Here is a 26,286-nt window from a genome sequence, read left to right on the forward strand (position 1 = left end):
AAAAGGGGCATATTTTTTTCTATCTCCTTTCTAGTCTTTCTCTAATTAATTACAGAGGCAGATCAACATTGGAAAATGAAGCTGGAACTCATTCAGGCTTGGTTTCTTTAGCACAAGAACAATTGTAGGAAAGACAAAAAGAGAATTTACATTTAGGTAGCATTTAAAGAAGAAATTCCCTAGCAATTTGAATATGTATTCTGTTTACAGAGTAAAGCCTCTAAATAAAACCAAGATCCAGTTGCAAGATGTTCTTCCAATGACTGCATAACTAATCATTAGAAATCATAGCACAAATTCCACAGAGGCCAATATTAAATTGAGTTACTGTTATGTGTGTATGGTCTTCTGGTCTATTCAATCAAATTCTGGATACTTAAAACCCAGAGGGATAAATTCTGTTCTTAGTTATACATCTGTCCTCAATGGAAATTGTCAAGAATACAGGCCAAGAAGTGTTTAAAGTGCAGTATATGTTTAAAGAAATGTTCACATTAATTCAGATTTTGTTATTTTTCCATATGAGAGTTATACAGTGAAAAAAAATGACATCTCCATACAGCACATGCTCAACTTTTTATTATGATGGATATTAAGAATACTATGTTTTGCAAAGATGATGCTTTATAAGCTTGTAAAAAACCCACTTATTCAAACCATACCCCAAAACAAGACAACTGTGTAACAGTCCTCATAGCTGGCCTCCAAAATCACCAGAAGTAATAACCTCTAAAAAAGATTATTTTCTTTTGTTATTTTGGTGTTCGTTCAACTCATAACTCTCAGCAAGCGGAGAAGCAACAAGATACAGTCAAGACACCTGAGCAGTATTTAAGTTCCAAGACTGATATTTCCACACAGCTTACTGCTCAGGGATTCTCTGATGCCATGTCCTATAGGCAGTATGCAACTATTACCAGTTTCACCTATACTCCATAATTGCTAGAAGACATGCCATGAAAGCCCTGAATAGATAGCCCTGAAAGCACCTTAAATAGATAAGCCTTAAACAGAATCATCATGGGAAAATTTGAGGCAGAAACAAAAACTAATAGCTTCTAACCCTCATCATTCCCTCAATAAACAAGCTGTTTAATTAAGAACAAAAATGAAATAAAGAAAATAATTTACACCAATTTTCTAGGTTTTTCTAGAGTAATTTCAACATTTTAAGAAGATACTTGCTATGGCAAATACAAACTAAAACATAGTAATTAGAAGCAGAGAAGTGTCTGATGAACAATCATATTATACAAACAATATTACCCATATTTTCCTCTCCGTGTAATCTGGGAAAAAATAAATTCAAAATTGCAGAAATGCTAAATGTAAAATATTTCTTGTAGATTTTTAATCCAAATGAAACCAACTTATTAGAGTATTTGTTGGAGCCTGATCGTAATTAAATACAGGAAGGATATTAAAATGTCCAAGAGATTTTTTTAAGCCACAACAGAAGAAAAGGCACAATTGCATAATTGGAACCAAATCCAAACTCCACTTCCTTCTTATTTACCAGTATCATCTAAAGGACACTATTTAGATGCTGAAAGGTCTGGAGCTTACAACTGTGAATCATCTAAAAGTCAAAAATTTCAAAGGAATTGTATGACACAGGTTAAAAGTTTATAGATGAGAGATATAGAAAGTTTCTGCTCACTACAAAACCACATCATAAGAGTTACCATATCTCTTGTTCAAAAAAAATGCTAGAATCCTATTTTGTTGTGGGGAAAAAAAATCTTCTTTGGTATTAATAGGTGTTTAAAACACAGAATTTGAAAAAAGATATGTATTTTAAGATATTCTAAAAATAATATTTTTTCGGAGAACAGGGTCTCACCTATAATTTCATTCTACACAGATAATAAATATGAAACTAACTTGCCAGTCAGTAGGATAGTTCTTCAAAAAGTTTCAGATCAGTTTTGTTGGCAGCTGAATTCAGTTCAATGCTCTTTGTTATTTGCATGTCTGTGCAGGAAATTACTATCAAAAATATTTTCCAGCCCTCCCCTCCACAAAAAAAAAAAAAAAAAAAAAAAAAAAAAAAAAAAAAAAAAAAAAAAACACAAACAAAATTAAATCCTCTTGCATTGAAAAGTCATAGCACGACACAGATGGACATTTAGATGCTAAGTTTTCTGTATAAAACAAATCAAACAATTTTCAAGATTTTCTAATTATCAGAGTGACTTAATCCCTGGGGTGTTTATTCCTTTCTGACATCGTCAAAGTCAACAACACTGAACAATGAATATGTCTTGGCCAGGTTCACAATTTTCAGTTCAGATGAAGGGATGAACAAAAGATCCAACCACACTGCTATATTAGCTCAGTGCATGAAATGCTGGCAAAACTAAGTTTCATACAAGACCCTGCTGTCAAAACACTATAAATAGGATGGTTTAGTACACATAGTAGATTCCTTTTTTTCTCAATATAAATTACCACACTTCAGCGAAACTCCTGCTGAAGGAAAAGTTATCACAATGTCTCTGTTTGACCTCTAGATCCTACCATTAATCAACACTAACAAGAACCTAATAAACTGAAAGTCTAAAACTTTAGGTTCCTTATTTTTTTGGCAGCATCCATGAGACACTTCAAAAAGTCCTTCTTTTTAAACATTCATCACATGAGGAAAAGCTAGCTTTAGATTCCTAGTTGGGAGGTAAAACCAAAATCTTTTTGGAAACATGTATCTTTAAAGACCCTGATCACATCACAGTAATTGTCTAACTTCATTTAAAAAAACTCATTACCATCAGAAGTACTGTGAGAGTATTTTATTCATTTACATTAATTTTCAGATTTGTACTACTCTTAGTACACACTCCCCCTAAAGACTTATAAGCAACCACCAGTCTTACAAAAAGAAAGGAAACGAACCAAGAAACTAGATGTTCTGAGAGAGACTCAGCTGCCATTTATGTTCTTCTTCATTAATTTTAACACATCTTTTTAATCTAATTAATCACATGTTTTGTTGTTTTTTTTTTTTACTTTAGAACCTCATCCATAAATACTTCTTCCAATTTCATAGATGTTCTTATTACAGTCTTGGGCCAACTCCCTAAAATTAATTTCGACTGAAGCAACAGGGTCACCTAAAACAAAAGAGCTGTTTTCTGAAAAACATCTTTTATCCATATTCTGTTCCAATATACCAAATTATTTGAATTTCATTTACCCAACACTGAAGTAAATAAAAACATTTTTTTTTCAATGAGAGTGTGCATTTATGGAATTACTTCTTAATAAATTTTAGATAACTATAATTTCATAATGAGCAGGGAAGGGATTACTGTATTAAAAAACCTAAAAAAACTAATAAGCTTTTCCTTGAATATTTAGCACTTTTTCAACTAATCATGTAGAAGACAAACACCATGCAACATGGTGTTCTCCAACGTCTATCCAGGTCTTCAATCTCTTCCTTGTGTATGCTCATGAGTAGCCTAAAGAACGATGATGTGGAAGTTCAGATGAAAATTTTGCAATATAAGAACAGTTCTGTGCATAGACAAGTCTACCCTATCAAGAAAAAAGATTATAAAGACAAATAAGGTAACAAAATAAGCTGAAATAAGAGAGCTACAGAAACACCTAACTTCAACTCTTCCTTCTTTCAGCATTTGATAAAATATTGAATAATAATCAAGACTTCATTAAAAACAAAAAGTCAAACAAGGAATTAAGTGCACATACCCGTCCCAGAATTACTCTTGAAATCAATAAAAATTATCAGAAGTATTTGTATAAAATTAGAAATTAAAAAGATCAAGGAGCAGCTGCCATAATATATAACACTACCATACCATAAACATAAAACCCTCCTACATCCATATATATACAAAATATTCAATAAGCATTTAATACGCTTTTAAAATATTTTTCTGAACTGTTTTTCTCCTAAACATTTTTTCAATACAGACACAACATTTGCAAACATATTTAAGTATAATTAAGCTCAGTTCTTAAATAAATAAATAAACAAATAAACAAATGTTTATTTGTTCTGAAATAAATGAGAAGTTCTTTATTGATTTAAGCAAGGATTTTCCCTCCTGTCTGATTTCAGTAGTTATTCAGACAAAAGCAGTAGGCACTAAAACTAGAGCAAACTCAATCATTAGTCTCAATCATTGTTACCATACAATGATATAGGTGTCGAACCTCTTGTTCATACCTGGGCCAACTTTTAGCACAATGAGCACTGTCATTTCTCAGCTGTACTGACAGGTATAACATGAAGAAAAATAAAATTAAATAAGGATGAAAACAATGGAGCACTGTAGTTGCTTTAATTAGGATTGCATACAATTTTGATGTACATTTTAAAATGTAAACAAAAAGTCCTTTGTACCATGTGCCCAGCTGGTACTAGCAAGTACCTACATCAGCAAGACAACATATTGCCTGATCATATGCTGCTCATATCAGTGTCACTTGCTTTTTAGAAATGATAAATCATTACACCAGTGGTGTTCAAATATTCAAAGAAGAAAGTTAAAGTTCTTATTATATGTAGTACATGCTATATCTTTCATGATCAAAACAACTTTGCCTTTAATGCCTAGGAAAAATGCTGCATCTTCAGACTTACTTCATTCTTTTAACTCCCAGAGCCAAAAGGTAGACCTCGTGGATTACATTATTTTGAAACTTGGGTGATACTTTAATACTTTGGGTGATTTTGCACAAGTTATTCAGTCGCTCTATAAGTAACGTTACCCAGTTCCAAAGTCTTCCTTTCAACTTTGTTGTCACCACTTAGGCTTGTCTGTCTCCAATTACTCACTGCAACTGTTAAAATCTCAGTGATATTATAAACGTTTATTAACCTGTGTTTTCAAAGGACATGGCAGTCCTTTGCAAAAAAAATGAAAACCAAACTTAGTGCAGTAGTAACAATAACCATATCATATAAAATGGTCGCTACCAGAGCGGCAGGTTAAGAGAATGATCATTAATGTCATTATTACTGTTGTCACTAGTTATACTGATTAATGCACATTAATTTATATGCAAATAGTATTCTTAAGTTCAAGCATCTACACAACAAAAAGCAATTTTTTTAAACTCCTACCTGAGTTGACAGGAGATTGCAGTCAATGTGTAGTCCTTTTCCTATCTTATACCTCTGAAGTAAACCAGCCATAATTGCTCCATATGTATACAGCCCAGTAGCAAGGTCTGTCATTGCTACTCCTGGTCTAACTGGCTCACCATCCTAAAGAAAAAGAAAACATCCCAAAATGAAATAAGACAAATGAAACAATAAACAAATAAAAAAATAAAAGCAGGGAAACAAGCAGAGACAATATGATTGTACAGGGCTGGATCTTATTGGCATGACAGGGACACGTTGGGATGACTTCTGTGACTGGAGTGTTAGAATGGAAGGATATAGGCTCTTTAGGAAAGACAGGCAAAGGAGACAAAGAGGCAGTATTTCTGTCTATGTCAATGACCATCTGGAGCACATGGAGTTTCACTGGGGATGGATGAAGAGCTGACTGAGAGCACAGGGAGGGCAATTGCTGGTAACATTATAATCCTGCTACACACACCGATCCACAGAGGCAGAGTGGATGGGGCCCTCGACAGACAGATCGCAGTGGCCTCATTCACAAGCCCTGGTCCTCATGGGGGGCTTCTTCAGTTTCCTCCCCAAGCTCAGTTTTGTATTTTCCACTATATGTACTCCAGGATTCTAGTAAGAAAACAAAAACATTTACACATGTAAATATTACACATGCAAATACATGAAAATTCACAACTTTCTGACTGAAGTAACTGAAAAATTGTTCAAATATCCTTTTCTGTATGTCATCCCTTTTCTAGCATCAAGGGAAGAATCTTCATGTTACATCATGTGTTTCAGAACTTCTGTAATCATTGGCATGATATATGTCCTCTCTGAAATCAATGGCAAAATGAACTTCTAATTTCAGCCCAGCTAGGCTTTTTTTGTAGTGCTTCTTCTGAAATATTCTCATTATCCTACTCTGAAATTTTGAGGTCAGATGATCAGATTATCACAGCAATTCCTTAATTTGAGGTCTTACTTTTTGTTTGTTTGAGGTTTTTTTTAAGTTTTCAAACTGTGAAGAAAAATAGCAGTGTAAAGCTAATGAGACTCTTCCAGAGTTCTGGCACCCAAGTAAGTCTACCATAAGACAACTTAAAATCATTACAATTGATAAATAATAACTGTTTGTCAAGTTACCATAAATGTATTTAAACTAATGTAGCATAAATTAAATAAAATTGAATTTATGAAATTATTCTAATTAGCTATGTCTAAACTGCTAAGTGCAATTATTGTAATAATAATCTCCTAAATAAGATAGCAAGAATTATTTTCTGATAATTATTTTAAAAAGAGTGTCTTGGATTAATGTAAGAAAATCTTCACCATCACTTTTCTTTTGCACTCCAACAGGATTTACACAAGTCTGATATCGTCATATATGTTATTATATATTTCTTTAAAAATTTTATTTTATTATCAATTGCATTAAAAGGGCAATTCTGAAATAAAAGACAATAGGACAATATTTTCTACACAAGATGGAAAAGGCTGCTATTTTATTCATATCATGAAATTGACTAAAATTACAAAATCTGTATAAAATATAGCACATTAAGAAAAAAATAGTTACTCTCATCCAAACTGCAGTAGGGATTAGTCTGTGGCTATCTATAGCCTAGATATCCATAGGATGATATGTAAACTGCAGAATATTAAGGTGACCAATATTAAGGAAATAGTACTTTTTTGAAGAATCTCTTATTTCTTCCTTCCCCAGATGCTACACTAAGCTACTTCATCTTCCCAATAGAAAACACAACTCAAAGGTTCCAGCTATTTACCAGTCTCATTGTACCCAACTCTGGAGAAAAACAGGAAAGTTCTTTCTCCACTTTTATGTGCACAGGCCTACCGAGAAAACTAATGAGCCCATGAGAAGGTTTTTGCTCCTCAGAGCTACCACAGAGAAATAAAGGAAAAAACAAAACAAACAATCAAAGAAAAAAAAAACCCACACAGCAAAGAACCACACACACATAGAAAAACACCCAACCAAAACAGAAACCCCCCCTCATATCATCTGCTGCAAATAATCAGTTTGTTAAATTGCTCTTTCTTTATTATAGCCACTTCATTACATTCACTGGGTTGAGAAGAAACCAAAAAATACTTTAGATTTTACAAACAAATGTGCTGCAACGTTCTTAGTTTGAAAACACTGTCCACTGTTTTCAGAGTGCCATTAATTTCACCCTTTAAGGAGAACACTACATTTTGAAGATGAAGAAATTGGGATTATTTTAATAGGTTGTTATATACGAACTCCAGAACCTTCCTCATCAAGTACTAAACTATCTAATGTTTAAAAGCAAACACTTCTTTTGCCTCAGTAAAAAGTTCACCTTTATTTCTAAAAATACTTTCACAATTTCCCCTTAGAGAACACTCCTACAAAACTACTAGCACTATACTGCAACATTATTTTTAACATGTTGGCTTTGTTTTATTCTAACACTCCACAACCTATAATTCTGAATCAGTCCAAACAATTTCTAGCCATCCTTGGTCTTTCTACCAAGACTCACGGTGAACCGCCATGTCTCACCATTTAATCAGCTTCAATCAGCTCCTGTGTCATAAACTAGTCTTTCAGTGGCAGGACACACAGGTTTAAGTAGTGTGGAATGGATTCATTCAGGCTTTATCACTATTCTGCAGAACAAAGGATGTGAAGCTGCTTTACATGAAGGATAAAGCCAAACACTCAAAGAAATAACCTTCCTTTAGACAGAGCTTATGCCAGCACAGCAGTACTTTTGTGTAGCTAACATTATACCATTTATCTGGGCAAAGTAAGGATCTATACAGTATCTTTTATTCAAGCAAATTATTTCAAAACTGACAAACACCACCTCCCCTGCCAGACAAAAATTATTTTATTGTTCTGGTAGGAAGAGCAAATGTAGCACTAGCCAGGGAGAATGTGTCTTAAGCAAACAAAGCTGCCATCCAGCCTCAAGGGCTGGCTTGAACTCTAAATTAGGTGCAGCATCAGGAGTTGCCCTTTCCTCATTTGAAAGGATAAAGATTCATACCAGTTAAGCAGACCTTTGTTTGTAAATCACTGTTCTTTGCTATTGCTCAATCTTAATAGTATACACTTTTATTCCTAATTTTTGCTGTTTGCTAAATTCTTTACAATTTGTCAACATATTCTCACTCAGATACAGCCACAACATGTTTTAGAAGCTTCCTTTCCTGAGGTGTTTTTTTTGCCCTTTGACATAATTTCTCTTCCCAAACTTAGATCAGTAATGCAAAATTATCCATTTAAAATGAAAATTGTTTTGAAATGACATGCTTAAGAAAAGCATTCTAAGTCCAGTAGTTTTACAGATGTGAAATAATTGCTGAAGCTAATATGAACCAGCAATGGCTGTATTTTTCAACAGCTCTGAGCTATATATACCATGTGTATTCTTTCATAACACTTTGTTTGGTACTAAACTGAGGAATGGCCTCTCTGGATTGCAGATTAAATATTGTCTCATATTCAGTAAAGCAAAAATGTTTTTTTCCTCAAGAAAGAATACACCACCATAAAGGTACTTCAAGTACTGAAGACCATGTATAATAATCCACTAGGAGATGGAAGAGGATTTGTAACCAAATTGGGCTTTATTTAATTAATTTCAAGTTACTGTTTTGATGAGTCATAGAAATTTCAATTAGAATTTCAAATTTCACAGGTATGATACACTTCTAATACACAAGTAATCAAGCGCATGTGTAAGAGCTTGCAGGTTTCTGTACTCAAAACCATGATTTAAAGACACTGTTCTACTGTGCTTGGGTTTGTACAATCAGCAAAAACAACACTAGCACAAATGCAGTTGTTTGTGCCAATATTTTTGCAATACTGCAGAAGTTATAGCTTGATTTCAAAGTTCAGAATATCACTCAGAAGCATTTCAAAGTTATTACCATTAAGTGATGCCAGGAGAAAAAAAAAAAAAAAAAAAAAAGAAACAAAAAAAGCAAGCCGTTCATTTTTTTTATAGACTTGAATATATACTGCTATTGGATTATACATTTTTGTATATGTCAGATACAGGACAAAATTTTAGTACTGTATTATTAAAATGCTTTCTAAGGAACTGTAAATATGTATACATTGATATAAATATGTATACCTTAACATTCAACACCTCAGTCATGTATGTAGATGCTTTTTTGCAGCTTGCTCAGATTCAATTTGTCTGCTGCATCAGCTGATGCCTCTAAGAGCATCCTGCAAGAACATTCAATGGTTTGTTTAGGAAAGGGATGTTAACAAAGAACACTGTTGCACTGATGATGTTATTCTGATTATCTATAGCTGCTGCAATTAAATATAAAACCAACATAATCTGTTATAACTTTTCCTTTTTTTTCATTTCCAATTTATGAGTGGCATTTTCTATTTTATTCTAAAAAAAAAAATCAGACCCTAGACTACCCACTCAAAGGAACTTATTACTTTTAACACATTAATTCCATGTTATCTAGTCAACAAATAATTTATGCTTTATTTAAAAAAAAATGAAATTGTTTTCTTTTTTATTCTTTTTCTTTGACCACTTTTCTACATGTTGACTGAAACAAGGTTTTCTACTTTTGTTCAGACTTAGTTTTGTGAAATTTAAACACAATTCTGTCACATGAACATAAATGTTTAAAAAACCTGAAGATTTTACTATTAATAATACTTCACTAGTTTAAAATAACTTTCAAACAAGTGTACGATATGATTTTACAGCCACTTGGATAAGTTTCCAGACAACAACAACAACAACAACAAACTGTTGTTTATCTATACATCTATACATCAAAAAATTGTTTTGAGATACATAAACAATTTCAAATAAAGAAAAATAAGCAAATTTATGCATGCTTATTTTAATCATGAGAAAGAGTGACTAAGTTTGAACGAATTCTTAGAAGCCCCCAGTGAACAGACAAAGCTGTTACTGACAGATTCCTACAATTATACTACCTCAAGTCTTGGTGAGGTGATGCGAGCATCTGGTTTTCCAGTGCAGACCTTAATCTTTTAATAAAATCCATCTTCAAAACAGCCACTGAGGACTATTATTTTCATAATATAACTTGCATGCAATTATTCAGTATAGCAGTTATTTATTCTGGCTTTCACATATCATTGAAAAGCTGCACAAAAGTCCTCTGTTTTTCTACCTTTCTTTATTCATGTTGTACTAACAACATCTACCCCTTCTAACAGTTTTTATACCCTTTCAATTTTGATTGGTATATTTTGAGGTGTGCATGAAGTTTCTGGAATTGTATTGGAAGCATTAACTTTCATTCTACAGACACAATATTAAATTTACTTACACTGCAGTTACTGTGATCAGTCATTGCTTAGTGCACATATACATCATATATTTGAAGGGAAGTTGCCTATAAGGACTGCACTCAATTTCATGTCTTCTCATGTTCTGAGATGGGAAATCCTATGAGTACATGCCAATAACACAGCAGAAATGGACAGCCTCAGGAAACTAGGCACAAGATGTTTCAGCTTACTCAGTCAAAAAATGCTTAATTTTGGCTTTTTTCCCTCATAAAAAGGACAACTCTGGTAACAACAGTTGCCAGAAGTACAAACTTCTGATGTTTGCCATTGTTCTCAGTAGAAAATAAGTCTATTGGCAGAATATCAACCCTACAATAGAGTTGTGTCCAGATCATGTGGCTAACTTCCAACAACCTACTCAAACATGAACAGCTGACACTTAGTATAGAAACTTTATGAATTCCTTATTTATCTAGAAAATGCAAGTAGCATACTCACTAGATCTGCACTACTGCTTCCAGAGTACCAGGAGCACCACCACAGAACAGTATGTAGCATTTATAATGCATAAAACAGACTTGCAACACTACCTCACTTGAAAAGGGACATTTCAGGACCATATTCCCTGCATCTGTAGGTGATTCAAGACAGCTTAATTAAATGTTTATTTGACCAGCATTTTTCTGAGGTGAAGATACATGTTCTGTGTACCTCTAGAATTCAGATACTAAACTACTGTTATGCTTCCTGCACTGCCACAGCTAACAAAGATCTTGGGTGTCAGTGGGAATAGGCAGCACATAAAGCTTTTCCAGAAATGCATGGCATCTTTCTGCCTATTTGTAAGCAGAATGATTGAAAAACACCCAGCTTTTGTCAGATTTATCTAGATAGCTTCACAGTTCCCACTTTTACAAATGCAATATCAATACCCAAGCATCAGTGAGACTTCACACTCATAGGTATGGTTGTATCATCCAGCTGTCAACAATGTGTCTACTACAGCTCTTGGAATGACTACAAGTGGCCATTAACAGGTTAGCATACATTGCCAATTTATTCACTAGAGATTTAGGATTTTTCTTTTTTTCTTTAATTTTCTGTTTCTTGAGCATTTTTCTTTACAAGCCTGGAGTGACAGAGCTGAAGTATATAAGTACTATTATTTTTTTAAATTCCCAGAAATGAGACCTCTTGTTGGACTCAGGAGGGTTTGCATAACAGATGTGTTACCATTACTCTGACTTGTTCCATGCAGCAGCCAGTTTTGATACATGGTACCAAGATTCTATGAAATTTGTAACTTGTGCACTCTACCTCATGCCCTGTGATATGCATGAGACCAGAAACAGCAGCAGCAATGGAGTCATATCCACCTCTCTGAACCACTGGACCAGTCTGACCATAACCTAAAAGAGAAACAGAACAACTAGTAATTCAATCAAGGACAAGTACAACATAAGCTATTATTGCTCCTCAGTTTTTGTTAACAAGCTGTCCAGACTGTACAGCCAATTAACGCCATTGTATTCTAATTATTCCTGCACATTTCTAAGAGTAAAGTTGGATTTATCCTCTGTGGGTTGAGGACATGTTAGATGTTAATTCTAGACAGACTTGTATCCCTGCTATGTTTCATTCCTTTTGGATAAAATTTCCTTTTTAATTCACTTTGTCAGCTGAGGTTGGATTCACATGTTATTTCAGAGAATCTACAATATCTCTACAGGCCTACATTTGCTGTCCAACAGGGCCCATCTTGCCTGTGTTATCTCCACTCTGCCATAAGGATACCTTAAATACTCCAAACAATACTAAAATCATGACACTATGGTTTTGACACATTAATTGTTCCCCCCTCATTTCTGTTACTTTATTACTTATCTAAACAGAGCTACCTTCAAAACAAACATTGTTTACAAAAGATGGCAAGGCCTTCAGCAAGTACATACAATATGTTTGCCAAGAGTTAGCACCAATGACGTCCAAAATACTGAGAACTTTTACTGAACTACCTAAATACAGTTCTGTTCAGCTGTGTAATTAACTTAAAATAAACAGCTCTAGACAGAAGGATGCTGTCTTACCTCTCTTTGCTATAGCCATCATAGTTTGCTATAGTTCTTCCAACAACAACCATAAAATCTTCCAATTTAGGAGGCTTTGCACAAGCAGCTGAGGAGGTCACTGGACCCAGTAACCACCATCACAGAGGGTAGAAGGCAACAGGGAAGGAGCAGCATATTTGATTGATGGTTTCTATTAGTTCTAATAATGGCGGAGCCCTCAATAATCAGATTTAAGTGCAGATTTAAGAGGAAGCACATTCAAAGCTATTTAAGTGCTTTCTTTTCTGATATCTCTAAGAGAAATCCCTTGGAGCAGTGACAAGATATTTGTGACAGATAAGATTCCTAATCTAACTTTAGTTTTATAACAACATTTCTGTTTAATTCTTACCTGTGGGGACAGTATTAGAATTACATTATATCAACATATACTTCAAGGTAAAAAATTCCTGAATTTCCTAGATTCCTTTTCATAATTTGCCTGGAAAAATCTTCTCAATATACAGACAGTCTGTTCCGTAGGCATGACAGTCTAAACATTGGCTTTGTGAATTAAAGCACACAATTAAAAATAATTTTTCATTGAGGTAATCTACCTCATTTCATCCACTTGGACTGATGCTGTTATGTGCATAATTCATAAATTATTCCTAATGTATATTACAAGGGGATTATGATGACTGAAAACTGGAGTTAAAGCACTTTGTTACTCCAATTGATAAATCATACCAAGAAAAACAATACCCACTTACTACACAGATTTCCCCATTATACTACAAACTATCTCAATTGCCTGATCTTTTTCTGGAGATATGAGATCCATGTTGTGCAAAGGTGTGGAGGAGCTTAACTTCTACACTCAGTGTCAGGGGGAATATCAGAATACTGACTTTATCAGTGTAGCTTCAAAACAAACATTTCACAAGAAAAAAGTCAACACTTTTCTTATGGTCAAATCTGTGTCACTACTCACAAGAGAGAAGAAAAAACCTACCAGTTTACCTGGTTTTATTTGAAATCTGGCAACAACCAACTTTGAGATCCCGAAGAGAACTCATGGCATTTCCTTTCATAAATACACTCTTAAGTTTACAGCAAAGAATAGTGTATTCAAATATAAGAGGACTAGCAAATAAAGTATACTGGATCCACCCAAAAATGTTCCAAAGAGCTCCAACTAGGCATATACCATTATCTCATTGGAATGAATTGTAGAATTAAAACCAGTTAAGTATGTGGGGCCACTTCAAAAACAAAATCTTGCTCAATAAAAAAAAGTACTCCAAACAACTTTAATTGAATAGTGAAAAGCATATTGAAGTAAGTGAGAAACTACGTACTGGCCTCAATTACTAACAAAGAAAAGACATCTCAACACATCTACTCACACAAATGTTTTCATAAACAGCAAACAGCTGAAAATTAAACCTTTAGTATGTAGACAGAACAACTATACAACACTTTGCAATGCTTTTCTGGTAAGGACAAACATCCATCCCTCAAACACCAAATTCAGGAAAGGTGACAGGCAACAAGATCTGCATTTTTCTAGAGAAGTTTCACAAATAAAATTTTTTAACTCCTTTTCACACTTTGTAACATCCAGGTTTCAAAATAAAAGGTATTATTTAATGACTTTCTGGCTAAGATTAGAACTTGTATGGAGTGTTTAATTAGACTTCATATGTCACAATAGATTAAAAACAAAAAAATATGTATAATTCTGGTTTTGATCTGAATTCTGAGTGGACAAAGCTAGTGTGTGGACAAAATCTGTTGTCATTGGAAATGTTTCGTCTCAGCAACTATGGATATACTAGATACCTGGAGGAAAAGTAAAGTGAGAAATAGCTATTGCTAAAAATGAAAGATCTCTATATCCAGACAAAAATCAAAGGCTGAACGTTATTTTCATGGTCAACAGAGCAACCCAGTGCAGATGTTTTAGAAATAACTAGGAACACAAACACAAAAAGCTTGAAGAAGAGTCAAAAATTGCATTCAAAAAATATTCAGCCTGGTACACAGATTTTACAGTAACTGTAATATATACACATACATACATTTGTTCATATACATGTGTACATATATACATAAATATATAAAATAACTCCCTAAACATAAAAATGCCACCTAAATTTTATGTTTGTCCAAATACCCTGTGTTCTCTCATACTTAATTCAGCGTGAAAAGTGTAGATTTGCAATTACACCCTCAAACCTAAATATAGGCTCCTATTAAATAAAATGTAGTTAGTGGTTTAAAGTTTAGATACAGTGAAAAATACTTTAGGGTAAAGAGATAATCCCAGTTGAATACAAAGAGAATAGATTTAACATTGATGGTCTCAGAAGGTAAGATAAGGCAGCTGATTACACTCCTGCTCCCCTTTAGTGGAGCTTACCACCATAAGCTACAGTCAATATTTAAATAGTCTCTACTAGTAAAGATTTTATTTTAGAACCCTAAGTCCAGTGTAGGCATTTTTATTTTGGGGAATAGATTGCAGAGAGACAAAAGAAATTAAATTTTAATTTAATAAAACTAAGTGTTTTCTAAATAATTTCAGCTTGACAGGCAGCTGCCTAGATTCTAAATCTCATGTAAAGCTTTAGATTTTTGTAAAACAGAATCTGCAAGGAGCAAAAGAAAGTTGCACCACACTAAACCCCTATTCAACTCCCAAAATCCCCTTCCTATCCCTTGCAGTAGGAAGACAGGATTTCTTCTGATACCTGTCACATCCTCATGTATCTAGAATTCAAAATGATTGCAGTATGAGCTGGTATTCTCTACTGCAAAATGTACAGTTTCACAATGAAACTGAGTACAAGACAATAACCCCCAGTTAGATTTCCAAGTGTTTCCTAAAAATTGTCATTGTCAAAGCATTATTTAATCTGCATAGCAAGCTTTTGAAATGGCCAGAAACAGAGAATCACACAGAATCACAGAATGGGTGGGGTTGGAATAGTAAACAACTTGTTCCTCATGTTCAGGGGGAACATCCTGTGTATCAACTTCTTCCCATTGCCTTGTGTCCTGTTGTTTGGCACCATCAAGAGCCTGGCTCCATCCTCTTGGCACCCTCCTTTCAGGTGCTTAGAGACACTGATGAAGTCCCTTCTCAGTCGTCTCTTCTTGAGGCTGAACAGGCCCAGCTCCCACAGCCTGTCCTTGTAAGACAGATGCTCCAGTCACTTAATCACCTTTATTGCTCTCCAAAGGAACCACTCCAGAAGCTCCATGTCATTCTTTTGCTGAGGAGCCCAGAACTGGACACAGCACTCCAGATGTGGCCTCACCTGGGCTGAGGAGCAGGAGCAGGAGGAGGAGGAAGAAGAGGAAGAGGAGCAGGATAACCTGCTGACCTGCTGGCAATGCTCTTCCAAATGCACCCAAGGAGACCATTGGCTGCCTTGGCCACAGGGGTTCACTGCTGGCTCATGGACAGCTTGTTGTCCACCAGGACCCACAGGTCCTTCTGTGCAGAGCTGCTTTCCAGCAGTTTGGCCCCCAGCCTGCATGGTGCAGGGGGTTATTCTTCCCCAGGCACAGGACTCTGGAGTTGCCTTTGCTGAATTTCAGGCACTGCTTTCTGCCCATCTCTCAGTCTTCCAGTTCTTCTCTTCCATCTCTCTCAAGGCCCTTTTGAAGACCATTTTGAAACCCTCTGTGGTATCTGCCACTCCTCTGAGCTTTGTGTCACCAGTGAACTTGCTGAGAAGGCATCTGCCCCTTCATCCGAGTCACCGATGAACAAGTTAAACAATCCTGGGCCCAGTACTGAACCCTGGGGACACCACTTGTGACAGGCCTCCAGCTAGACCCTGTGCCACTGATTACAACCACCAAAGGACTATTTGCTTATTCAGCATGGTCACACCTAAATCCTCCTGTTCTGACCCTGCAGCCAAGTCTGTCTTCTACAGAATAAAGTGTAGAAACCTTTACTCTTTGAAACTTTTTCTGAGCAAGAAAAATTAACTGGGTATGAGAAGTATGAATGAACTGGCACTGGCTACTTTGTGTCAGCTTAAGGGAAACATGGGCTTTTACTGGAGGCATTTACAAAGCAAATGCCACAGCTTTCCACCAGCCGTCCTGTACCCTTAGCTCAAACAAGAAGGAAGAAAGAGACTTTAACCAATTGGAAAGTTCTGAAAAACAGAGGATGCTAAATAGTCAGTAAAGATAAATTCGCACATGAAAAGTTTTAAAGCACTTTCTTAACCAAGATCTCCACTATCACTCTTTGTTAGTCTGCAGCATTACATAGTGTATGATATGAGACATGCTGAATGTAACATTAAAAAAATCACCATCTGTCTGTGCCTGCATCTACTTTTTTTTTTTTTCATATTTGGTTAAATAACAATTAAAGTTTTATAAAATAAGGTGGCTTATATGTAATAATGCAGCTCACAGCTGTTCTAAAAAGTCTCCAGCAGTTTGATGGCCAAACCTTTGATATGGAGCAACAAGAGAAGACTTAAGGTGCCTAAAAATATTTATCTAGTAAAACTGGAAAATAATCATTTCAAGATAAACAGTAAATTATGATAGCACTAAGATACTCATCACTAGCTATGGGCATTGTAGAAGTAACTTTACGCAGGACACTAATTGCAGCTGACTGAATATTTATTAGGTAAAATGAATTGAAGCATATAAATTTCCTGTGAATATTGGCAATATATACACATTGCAATTATATCTAAGAGTCAGATTGCTGCTATTATCTGATTAAATTACATTGGTATTAATACACCACAATTCCTGGCAAATAGAAAGACTAAAAGTATTTCTTTCTCCCAGATTTTTCTAGTTAAATCAGACACACACATAAAAAAAAAATAAAAACAACACAAACACAAAAAAAAAAAAAAAAACCAAACAAACAACAAAACCAAAAAAACCCTCAAAAACATCTTCAACAGGAAATAAATCTTAGCTTAGCTACTATTCTGGGGTTGGTGTGACATTGTGACATTTATCCATGATGAAAGGGGGCCAATTATTCTGAAACATGGAAATTACTTCTAAAACAACAAAGCTTATAGTTCTGGGCTTAGTGTGCAGGAGCCATGTGATGGCAATCAAAGTTGGGAACACAGCACAGGAAAAATTATAATACTTTCAGGCATTATATGGGACAAAAGTTTGGGGGAAAAAAATAACATGTCATAACAAACTACTGTTAGTTTATCCACTTTTAAATGGTCAGTATATTTATCGCATAAGAGAGACATAATTTGCTTTACAATCCACTCTAAATTATTCTGTTCTGAGAAACAGAAATAAATATCATGAAACAAGAAAGGTCAGGCTGAAGATTACAAAAAAAGTAATGACAGTAAAAGTTGCTGGACTGTGCAAAAGTGTTATTACCCAAATTACCAAATGTTCAAAAATGTCACACTAAATGTAAAAATGCTAGCAAAAACAACCCCAACCCAAACCTGTTTCCAGAAAGAACTCTGTTAGAAAAACAGCCTAATGTGTTCTTACAGGTTTAGCTTTCTAATACCATGTCAGCTTTATTTCATTTTTGCCAGATGACAGTGGGATTTTTAGATACATTTATGGCAGAGATTCTTCATAAACTTTTAGAAACCAGGCAGACCAAAAAACAACTTTGTCCCATACAAAGTTTCATGCGTCTGTAGGTTCTGAGCTATTCCAAGATGTTTACAGAACACACATTTGAACACCCTATTTCCTTGCCTAGGAGTTACTGATACAATGACTGATACAATGACAGAATTCCTAACATGTATAAAAAAATTCATTTTGGCTAGGAGCTGCCTGAAAGCATCTGGGATAAACAGGCACTACTGTGTTGCAATATCATAAGTTTAGGGACAATCACTCTAAAGGAAGTATTTTTACCTAGGTTAGTTCAGATTCATTTGGGATTTTTATGAAGATTAACAAAAATGTTTCTACATTTCTCAGCTTGTTGTTAAATTTCATGAAATTTAACAGCCCAGGATAGCGGGCCACAATTTGCACCTTCAAAAAAAAAACAACCAAGAAAGAAGTAAATCTCACAAAATTACTAAATGCAGAGAAACTGGAAAGAGGGAATGAAAACTCATTCAACACCTGAAATTGCTATTCTCACTTCTTCAATACATTGTGTTTTCAAGCTAACGATGGCCTCATAATTAAATCTACAGGATAGCCTGAGTATGATTTTCTGTGTCATATAAAGAAAGGTCAGCATTTCTTATTATGACCTGTGTTTAAAATATTTGTATCACATGCACGAGAAAATCAAAAGCCATAATTTCTGCACTTCTTCATGATTTGATAGCATGATAAAACTTTATAAGGCCAAATATAAAACACATTGTACTAAAAGGATAGGAAAAACCAACATGGAGACATGTTGTCAACACAGACCAATTCCCTGTAGTTCAATTCTCAGATGACAAATGACATTACAAAATCAGGCTGTATAAGATATTCTGAGCAAAACATAGAAAAATATGTTCAACATAGGCATTTCTACAAATAGGAACTAAACATTGTCACAAATTCAATCCAGATAGATGGCTATCCCTGCTGAATAACAAATTAATGAGAAACACCTTTTGGCTTGTTCTATTGCCAAAAGAAAATATTCAATTAAAGACAGCTTACATCTTTACTTAATAAAGATTAATGAAACATGCAGAAGAACACAAGCAATTCTCTGAGATGACAAAAGCCAAAGTTTAACTGAAGCATTATAAGAAACTTTGCAGCATCAGAGCTGCCAAATGCATTAGCAAAACGAGTAACGATTTTTCGAAAATGCGTGCCATGTGTTGGTCAGAAGGAAAGGAAGTACAACTTCCTGAATAGGCAGGCTTACAGGAGATCAGAACAGTTACAAGAAAGATGAAGTCAGAGCAAACTGTCAAGAGAGATGAAAGGATGTTAAAAAAAAAAAAAAGCCTTAAGTCAGCAAGCAGAAAATCTGACCAATCTGATAAAAACATTTCATTTCCCAACTGATGATTGCAAATGAGTACAATATTTATTGCTTTTACACATGTTGATTTAGACATTCTAACCCTGTCTTTTGAACAAAATCAGGTGTTATAAGTTGGAAGGCATAGATAAAACAAAATTGTTAAATCAAACACAAAACTCTATGCTAAGATTTAGCTACTGAAAGACTAGAAGAGGACAAACAACAGCCTCTGCCAGCTGTTCAACTCCATTCAATTTTCATGTGATCTGGGTACCCAGCCTCACACAACTCCTGTTAAGGCACCAACCACACTTCTGAGACACAGCCACAGACCATTTCAAACAACAAAAGCCTTTTGGTTTTCAAAAGGTTTTTAATCAGCCTGCAAAATTCTAGGCCATATTTTCTAGTTTTATAACATGCCGAATATAAGTTACAAGAAAGCAGTCCTTCCCTCCATAACTCAAACTAATTACTCAAGAGATGCCATCACTTTCTTTTGTTAAGTCAGTGAAAGTTTAAGTTGCCACTCTGAATTTTAAAGCAGAAGCAGCTTCCCCATCTAAGTGGGGTCACTCTTCTACATGATCTAACAAATTAAACGTGTCATGATGATGATTTCCAAAAACAAAGTTTCAATTAAAAGCTTTTAGATGACACTGAGATTAGGTATTCAAACTTTACCCCCCACCTTAAAGGAGGCTGATAGACACCCAAATTCCCCATTGCTATTCTGGGTTTACACAAATATTCCCAGCTGAACACACTTAAAAGTAAAAAATCACTCCTTGTTCCATGCTTGGCACGGATACAGCTGATATTAGGACTACAAATATTTACATAGTGAAAGCTAATATTAAAATAGTGAAGTGAATTACTCCCACCAGTGTAGCAACGGCATTTACCCAGAACATCCAGGCTGCAAAATTTACACAGAAACTGAGGCAAGCTGTCTCTCCTAGCCTCTGTGTGTCCTTACCTACTTTGCTAGGACTTCTCTGCCCGCTCAACTCTACCACACTATTATGACTAAGGTAAGGGAGCAAATACTTGTGAGAAATATCTGGCTAATCTGGAAATCAGTCAGGAGTCAACAGAAAGACATCACACTTCAGCTCAATAGATATTAATAATTTTACTACTTCTTATAGTGAAAAAATCATGTAAAATTAAGAATTATCTACAGGGTGTATTTTCTATGAATATTTATGATGCTATAGCCAAGCAGCATAGTGTTAGGATAGCCTCAGAGAAGTCTTCTGATAAGGACATGATTATCTATGATCCCATGACAGAAATGTAAGGTAATTACTTAATTACATAATTATTTCTCATCTGAAACAGGTGATGTATGTTCTAAAGTGGATATTACCTGAACAGACATCCATTTGTTGTGACTGTACATAGTTATGTTGACAGACAAATCTGTGCAGCAGTGTCCAATGAAGGAGTTGACCTCGACCAAACACTTCCTCTGGGGGTTGCATGTCCGTGGCTGAGAATACATACTATGACCCTGACCTCTCCCTCTAAGATCAAATACATAGTGCCTCAGGGGCAGAAGCTGGAAAAGCATATCAAATTAACTCAAAACCAGTATGTAATTGTTTTTTAAACTTTCCAAAAATTTCCTCAAAAATTTTCAAAACAAATCTATAAAGTTCCCAAAGAGAATTAAGTCATATGGAATGCAACATAGTCTTAGAATCCCAGGCTGTCATTTAAACCCTTTCAATAACTTCAGTGATATTTTTTAAGCCTGATTTTAGTTCTCTTTAGTCTACACACACAAAATATGTAAACAGAGGAGATATGGTAAAATACATGGTCTGGAAATAAAGATATTTACTCTTTTCAGTTTTAATCTTAAAAGAAGTTCAATTAATTAATAAATTCATTCCCGTATATGTTAAGATCATTATTTTAATTTTACAGAAATACAAGAAACTGACAAACAGTCATATATTATATGTTCTGATCACGCACATGATATATAGTACCCCTTCTTATTGTACAAAGAACATAGTTTTGTATGAATAAGCCACTTGTAGTTGCAGTTTCATAAAATAGTTTTGGAAGATGTAGTCTCTTAAAAGAGTTTACAAAATTTTGGCTTCCTGTTTTCCTCTTGAAATGGTGGTCATGTCACTGTAAGACAAAATTACAATGGCACTAGGTATCCTTATCCTGACTTTGCAATACCCACGAGGACTCTCCTAGAAAAGAAAGCCATCCTCTATGTTAGAAAGCTTTTCTAAATGTTTAATAGGAATCCTTTTTTGCAAAAATTTGAACAGTTACTTCTTGTCCTATGTATAACAGATTATTCTTTCCTCTTTACAAGAGCTTTTACTTACAAGAAGACTTGTAAGTTATCCACAGACCTCTTCTCATTACATCCTTAATTCACAGTACCATTCGCTACTTCCTATGTCTGTTTTCCCTACAAGACAGCTCACAGATCAATGGGTTTAGCTGTTGGCATAAACACTGGAATACAAAATGCTGTTAATGATCATGTACATGGAAAAGTGCCAGATTCTGACACTATCTAGGTTTCTAAAAATGACAAAAAACAGGCTATTTTTCAATAGTTTATGTCTTCTACACCCAAGACTAGTTTTTTTCTGTTTGCTAGCTACTGACAGTGTTTTATTTTATAACAGTATTCTAAAAACACAAGTAATGAAAACCATATGCTTACTTGGAAAACATTTTCAGGTCAACAGCAGCTACTTATAGTCTTCCTACAAATCAAATAACGCCCACAGACAATAACGTGAAAGGGCACAACAAAGACACTGGATCTTTTCACCATTTTAATTAGTTATACTTGTTTCTTTGATGAAATCACAAAACTTCACCATTTGAAACAATGAAACAAACCAAACAAAGGAAAACTCCTGCAATCTTCATGAACTAAGTCCATCAGGCAAGGAAAAGAGATTAACAAAACAAGATAAAGCAGATAAGAATGCTATTAGACAGGAGATTCCCTAAAAAATAACTCATTTGGAAACAAGCAGAGAATTTTTTATTAATAACAAACAAAATATTTCTTATCTTTTCATGATCAAACTCTTCTCTTTAGACTATTACAACCCAAACACAATAAATACTGCTTTACAAAAGCCTGCTGCATGGCTTCTGAAGACACCTAAAATCTTCCAGCTTTGTTTCTGTTAACATAGCTAGGCACCAGTCCAACCATAATAGCTACTGAAAAACAAACATTAAACCATCAGTAAGTGTCTTCACAGTTGTACTGTGCTGTTCATATCCAGAATTTTCAGCGTCTAATCTGTTTTCATTTGCTGTAAACTAACCCAGTGTTAAATCTTACAAATCTCACAGGCTGTCTGTCTGACATTGTATTCTTCATTAGGACAGAGTCCAAAATTCTGAAGTTTTTGATTTTATACAAAATACTGCTACTTAGATGGAAGAACAAGCAATAGAGTGAGAAGGCATAAGAAAAATATTACTTTCATGCACTGCTGAAAGTCAATACTTAATATTAAAGCAAGGAAGAATTATGACTGGTTCATTAAACTTTTTATATGGTTCATACTGAACAAAGAATGGGAACACAGTGTTTCAGAAAAGCACTCATTTTCAACTGTTTCTTGTTCCTAAACTCACAGTATTTTGGACATTCAGGCTATGTGTGACTGAAAAAAATAATAGTGCAAAAAACAGCTAAGCCCTCCTGCTAGGATGCCAAATGGCAGCTCAATAATTTACAGGGGAAAAAAAAGTTAATGCACTCTAGCTGCTGGTGGTGTGTTGATAACAGAAGCAGCAAAAAGTCGAATACTTAGTGTCACTCAGCTGAAACGCTCACCTTCCTGAAGATGTGCAGCAGATCTGAATCCTGCAAGGATATCAATCCAACCAACAGAAAAGAGATTCTGTCAGCTCCCACATATTTCTCAGTAACCCTTTTTCAATTTGCCACCTCTCAGTCTCTACCCTTTTCATACTTGCTTGTTTTACTGATACATTTCAAAAGTTTGGTCGGTGTCAATGCCAGAGCCCTTTATTACTTTTGAAGTACTGGCAAAACCCTGCAAATACAGGACAAATGCAGCTTTCCAGAACAAATTGTACTAGAATGCGAAACCATTTACAGAGAAACATCTCCAAGAAGAACAATTTTACCAGCAAAAGAAAAGTTTTGTCAATATAGTAACATATTTGCTTATGGCTTCTGCCAAAACAATTAAACCAGTCAATGTTAGCACCTCTTCACAATCCTGTCCAGCACAGCTGTGCTGACAGAAGTCTGTTGCATAGAAAACAGCCTATTGCTCAGTTCCAAAAAGTTTGTCAACCAGCTGAATTTTATATAATCTTCTTTTGAACATATTTGTTTTGGTCTATGCTAATTTTGCAAGCAGTATACAAACCCACCAGCAACAAGAATGTGCTTTAAGTAGGAAAACTAACCTTTGGTTCTGCATCATGATACAGCATAACTACATTAATCCTATAGAAGGAAATATTTGAAGTTTGGTAAAACATCCAAAAATCCAGCTTTGTAGTACTTATATTTCAGTCACTCTAGATTTGAATACACATTTTTGTGTATGGTACAGGTTACAAAACACCGTTGCCATTACCATTAGAAAAGCATAAACACTCCAAATTCAAGTTCATTTTGTTTCTCCTCCAATCAAGAGCTACAAAGCTTAGTTGCTCTGCAACACACCTCAGTCAAATCTTGCTTGTTCACGTTTTACTATGCAACCTCTTGGCAACTCATGTTGTCCAAAGGGGCTGTAAAAGCATATTTAAACAGGTTTAAGCATAGAGCACCATGGAAATATGAAAACAAATGGAGAAAAAAAGACCGGCTAGATGCATATTCTGTCTCCAGAAACAGAGAAAGAGAGATGACAAGATGAAGAGGCTAAGCCTAATATTATTCTGGAGTACTATCCAGGTTCCAACAGTTTACAGCTGATAGTCTTCCTGATTAAGTAGATAAAGTTAATAAAAAATTCCCTGCTTAGGAGTAAAATATACAGAAAACCTTTGCAATTTTCAGGCACTTTAGGTAGGCAGGCACTTCAAACTTACCTAATCATAACATAAGCAAAAAACTAAACCAAAAAGAAAACTGAGTATTTTGAAAAACATTACAATACTTTTAACACACAGTCCCAAAAAATTCAAATCCTATGAATCAAGCTTCTTGAACACGTGGTTCTTAAAAAGAACTATTAAAAATATGTGAACAATAGAAGCAGAAGTAATTCAAAGTAGTCCCGTCATCTGTCACCTGTTTGAAAGTCTGATCAGCAGTGAAGTCATTGTTTCCCAGTCTTCATCACAATCGTTAGGATTTTTTTTCAGTAAAAGTAGATATCAACACAAAATAAACAATTTTTTAATTAAAAAAAAACCCCACCAAATACATTTCTAATCTCAGTAAAGAGAAAAAAATAATCCTGGGTCTAATAGACCTATTTAATGCTTTTCGTTTTTGTCTAGAGAAGCATGAGGTAAATGCCTCCTTGCAGATGGATCACCTTTGATACAAAACAGCTGTAAAGATTTAGGAGATCTTCAAAAAGAAGAAGCAGCAGAAATTAGGATCAAAATTTTTATACACCATCAGAAGGTACACTCTGATTTTGTGGCTGTGTTTCTGTAGAATAATAATTGGCACCATGAGCTAAGAACAGAAATTAAAAGCTCTCATTGGTCGTCCTCATTTAATTCTGAATACAGCAGTCAACTGTGGAAGGCTATAACAATATTTGCTTTATTTTATATATATATAACATTTACAATAATTAAATGTCATGTGTTTAGGATTGCAATTTATACTCCATATACTGAGTACATTACCCTCAGAAGAAAAAAGGGCCACAAAGGGCCAATTCTTAGGCATCAGACTGTTTTGGAATGGGTCTCGTACCAAGCACAAAGAGGTTTGGGACTGCACAGGTTACCTTCTACAAGACAGAATAAAGGAGAGGCACAAAACTATCTGAACATGTACTGCTCAAATGAAGCAAGTCCTTAAAACATGATACTTAAAACATTTTCAGAAGCATCAGCTATAGTGCTGCCTCACTTTAGATCAATGGACATCTATTTCCAGAATTTCCTTCCTAAAGTTTTGCAGGTACACAAATTATCTTTTGATCCTAAAAAAGTACGGTGAGTGAATCAACGCTACATATTGCTACACCATGATCAATAGCTCAATTAGTTTGGCCACAAAAGTAATGCAGCTATAATACTTGAGTTCTAATTTACCATGCTGGTTTAGAGAGAGCTCTTGTTTTTGTTTCTACACAACACAATTAAATGATCTAAATGTACTCTGACTGGCCTCAAAAGTTCCCTTTCGTAAAGGAAAGAACCTACATGAACAGATCAAAGTAGTTCTCTCAGGGAATTTACCCAGCAGAACTATGTACCATCTAAAACCATCACTGATACACCCATGCACTGCTGTGGCAACTGATTCCTGTCTTAGAAACAAGAACTCTTTCTTCATTCACAGGACCAAGTTACTTCTTTTTTTTTCTAAGTTTTAGAGAAAAAGTACTTTTTGGACATCACTGAAGTAGTATTTCAATATATGCATTCTGACAATTAATTTTCACACATAAGCAATCATTTTGCTGCTTCACACAGAACTTTTCTAGCTCAGCCAAAAGGAAAAATTGACACAACTTAAATACTCAAATGGCATAGGATTTAGTTTTTTGGGCTAAGGCACAAATCTGTTTAGATGTCTTTCTTTTAGAAAGAAATCAGATATCTTGAAATTATGAGATAATACTACCTCTTCCACATTAAGTTTTTTAAAAATATTAAATTGTTGAAATTCTGCTTG

General features: G+C 34.8%; 1 protein-coding gene across 1 annotated transcript in view; it reads right to left on the reverse strand.

Moving 5' to 3' along the window:
• Positions 1-26,286, reverse strand: part of SUGCT (succinyl-CoA:glutarate-CoA transferase) — a 323,796-nt gene that overhangs the window by 271,405 nt on the left and 26,105 nt on the right. The window contains exon 8 of the mRNA XM_053997992.1: positions 11,715-11,806. Within this exon, the coding sequence (XP_053853967.1) occupies positions 11,715-11,806 (92 nt within the window). The remainder of the gene's footprint in view (positions 1-11,714; positions 11,807-26,286) is intronic.

The sequence above is a fragment of the Vidua macroura genome, chromosome 1 (assembly GCF_024509145.1).
Source record: "Vidua macroura isolate BioBank_ID:100142 chromosome 1, ASM2450914v1, whole genome shotgun sequence".
NCBI classification, from domain to species: Eukaryota; Metazoa; Chordata; class Aves; order Passeriformes; family Viduidae; genus Vidua; species Vidua macroura.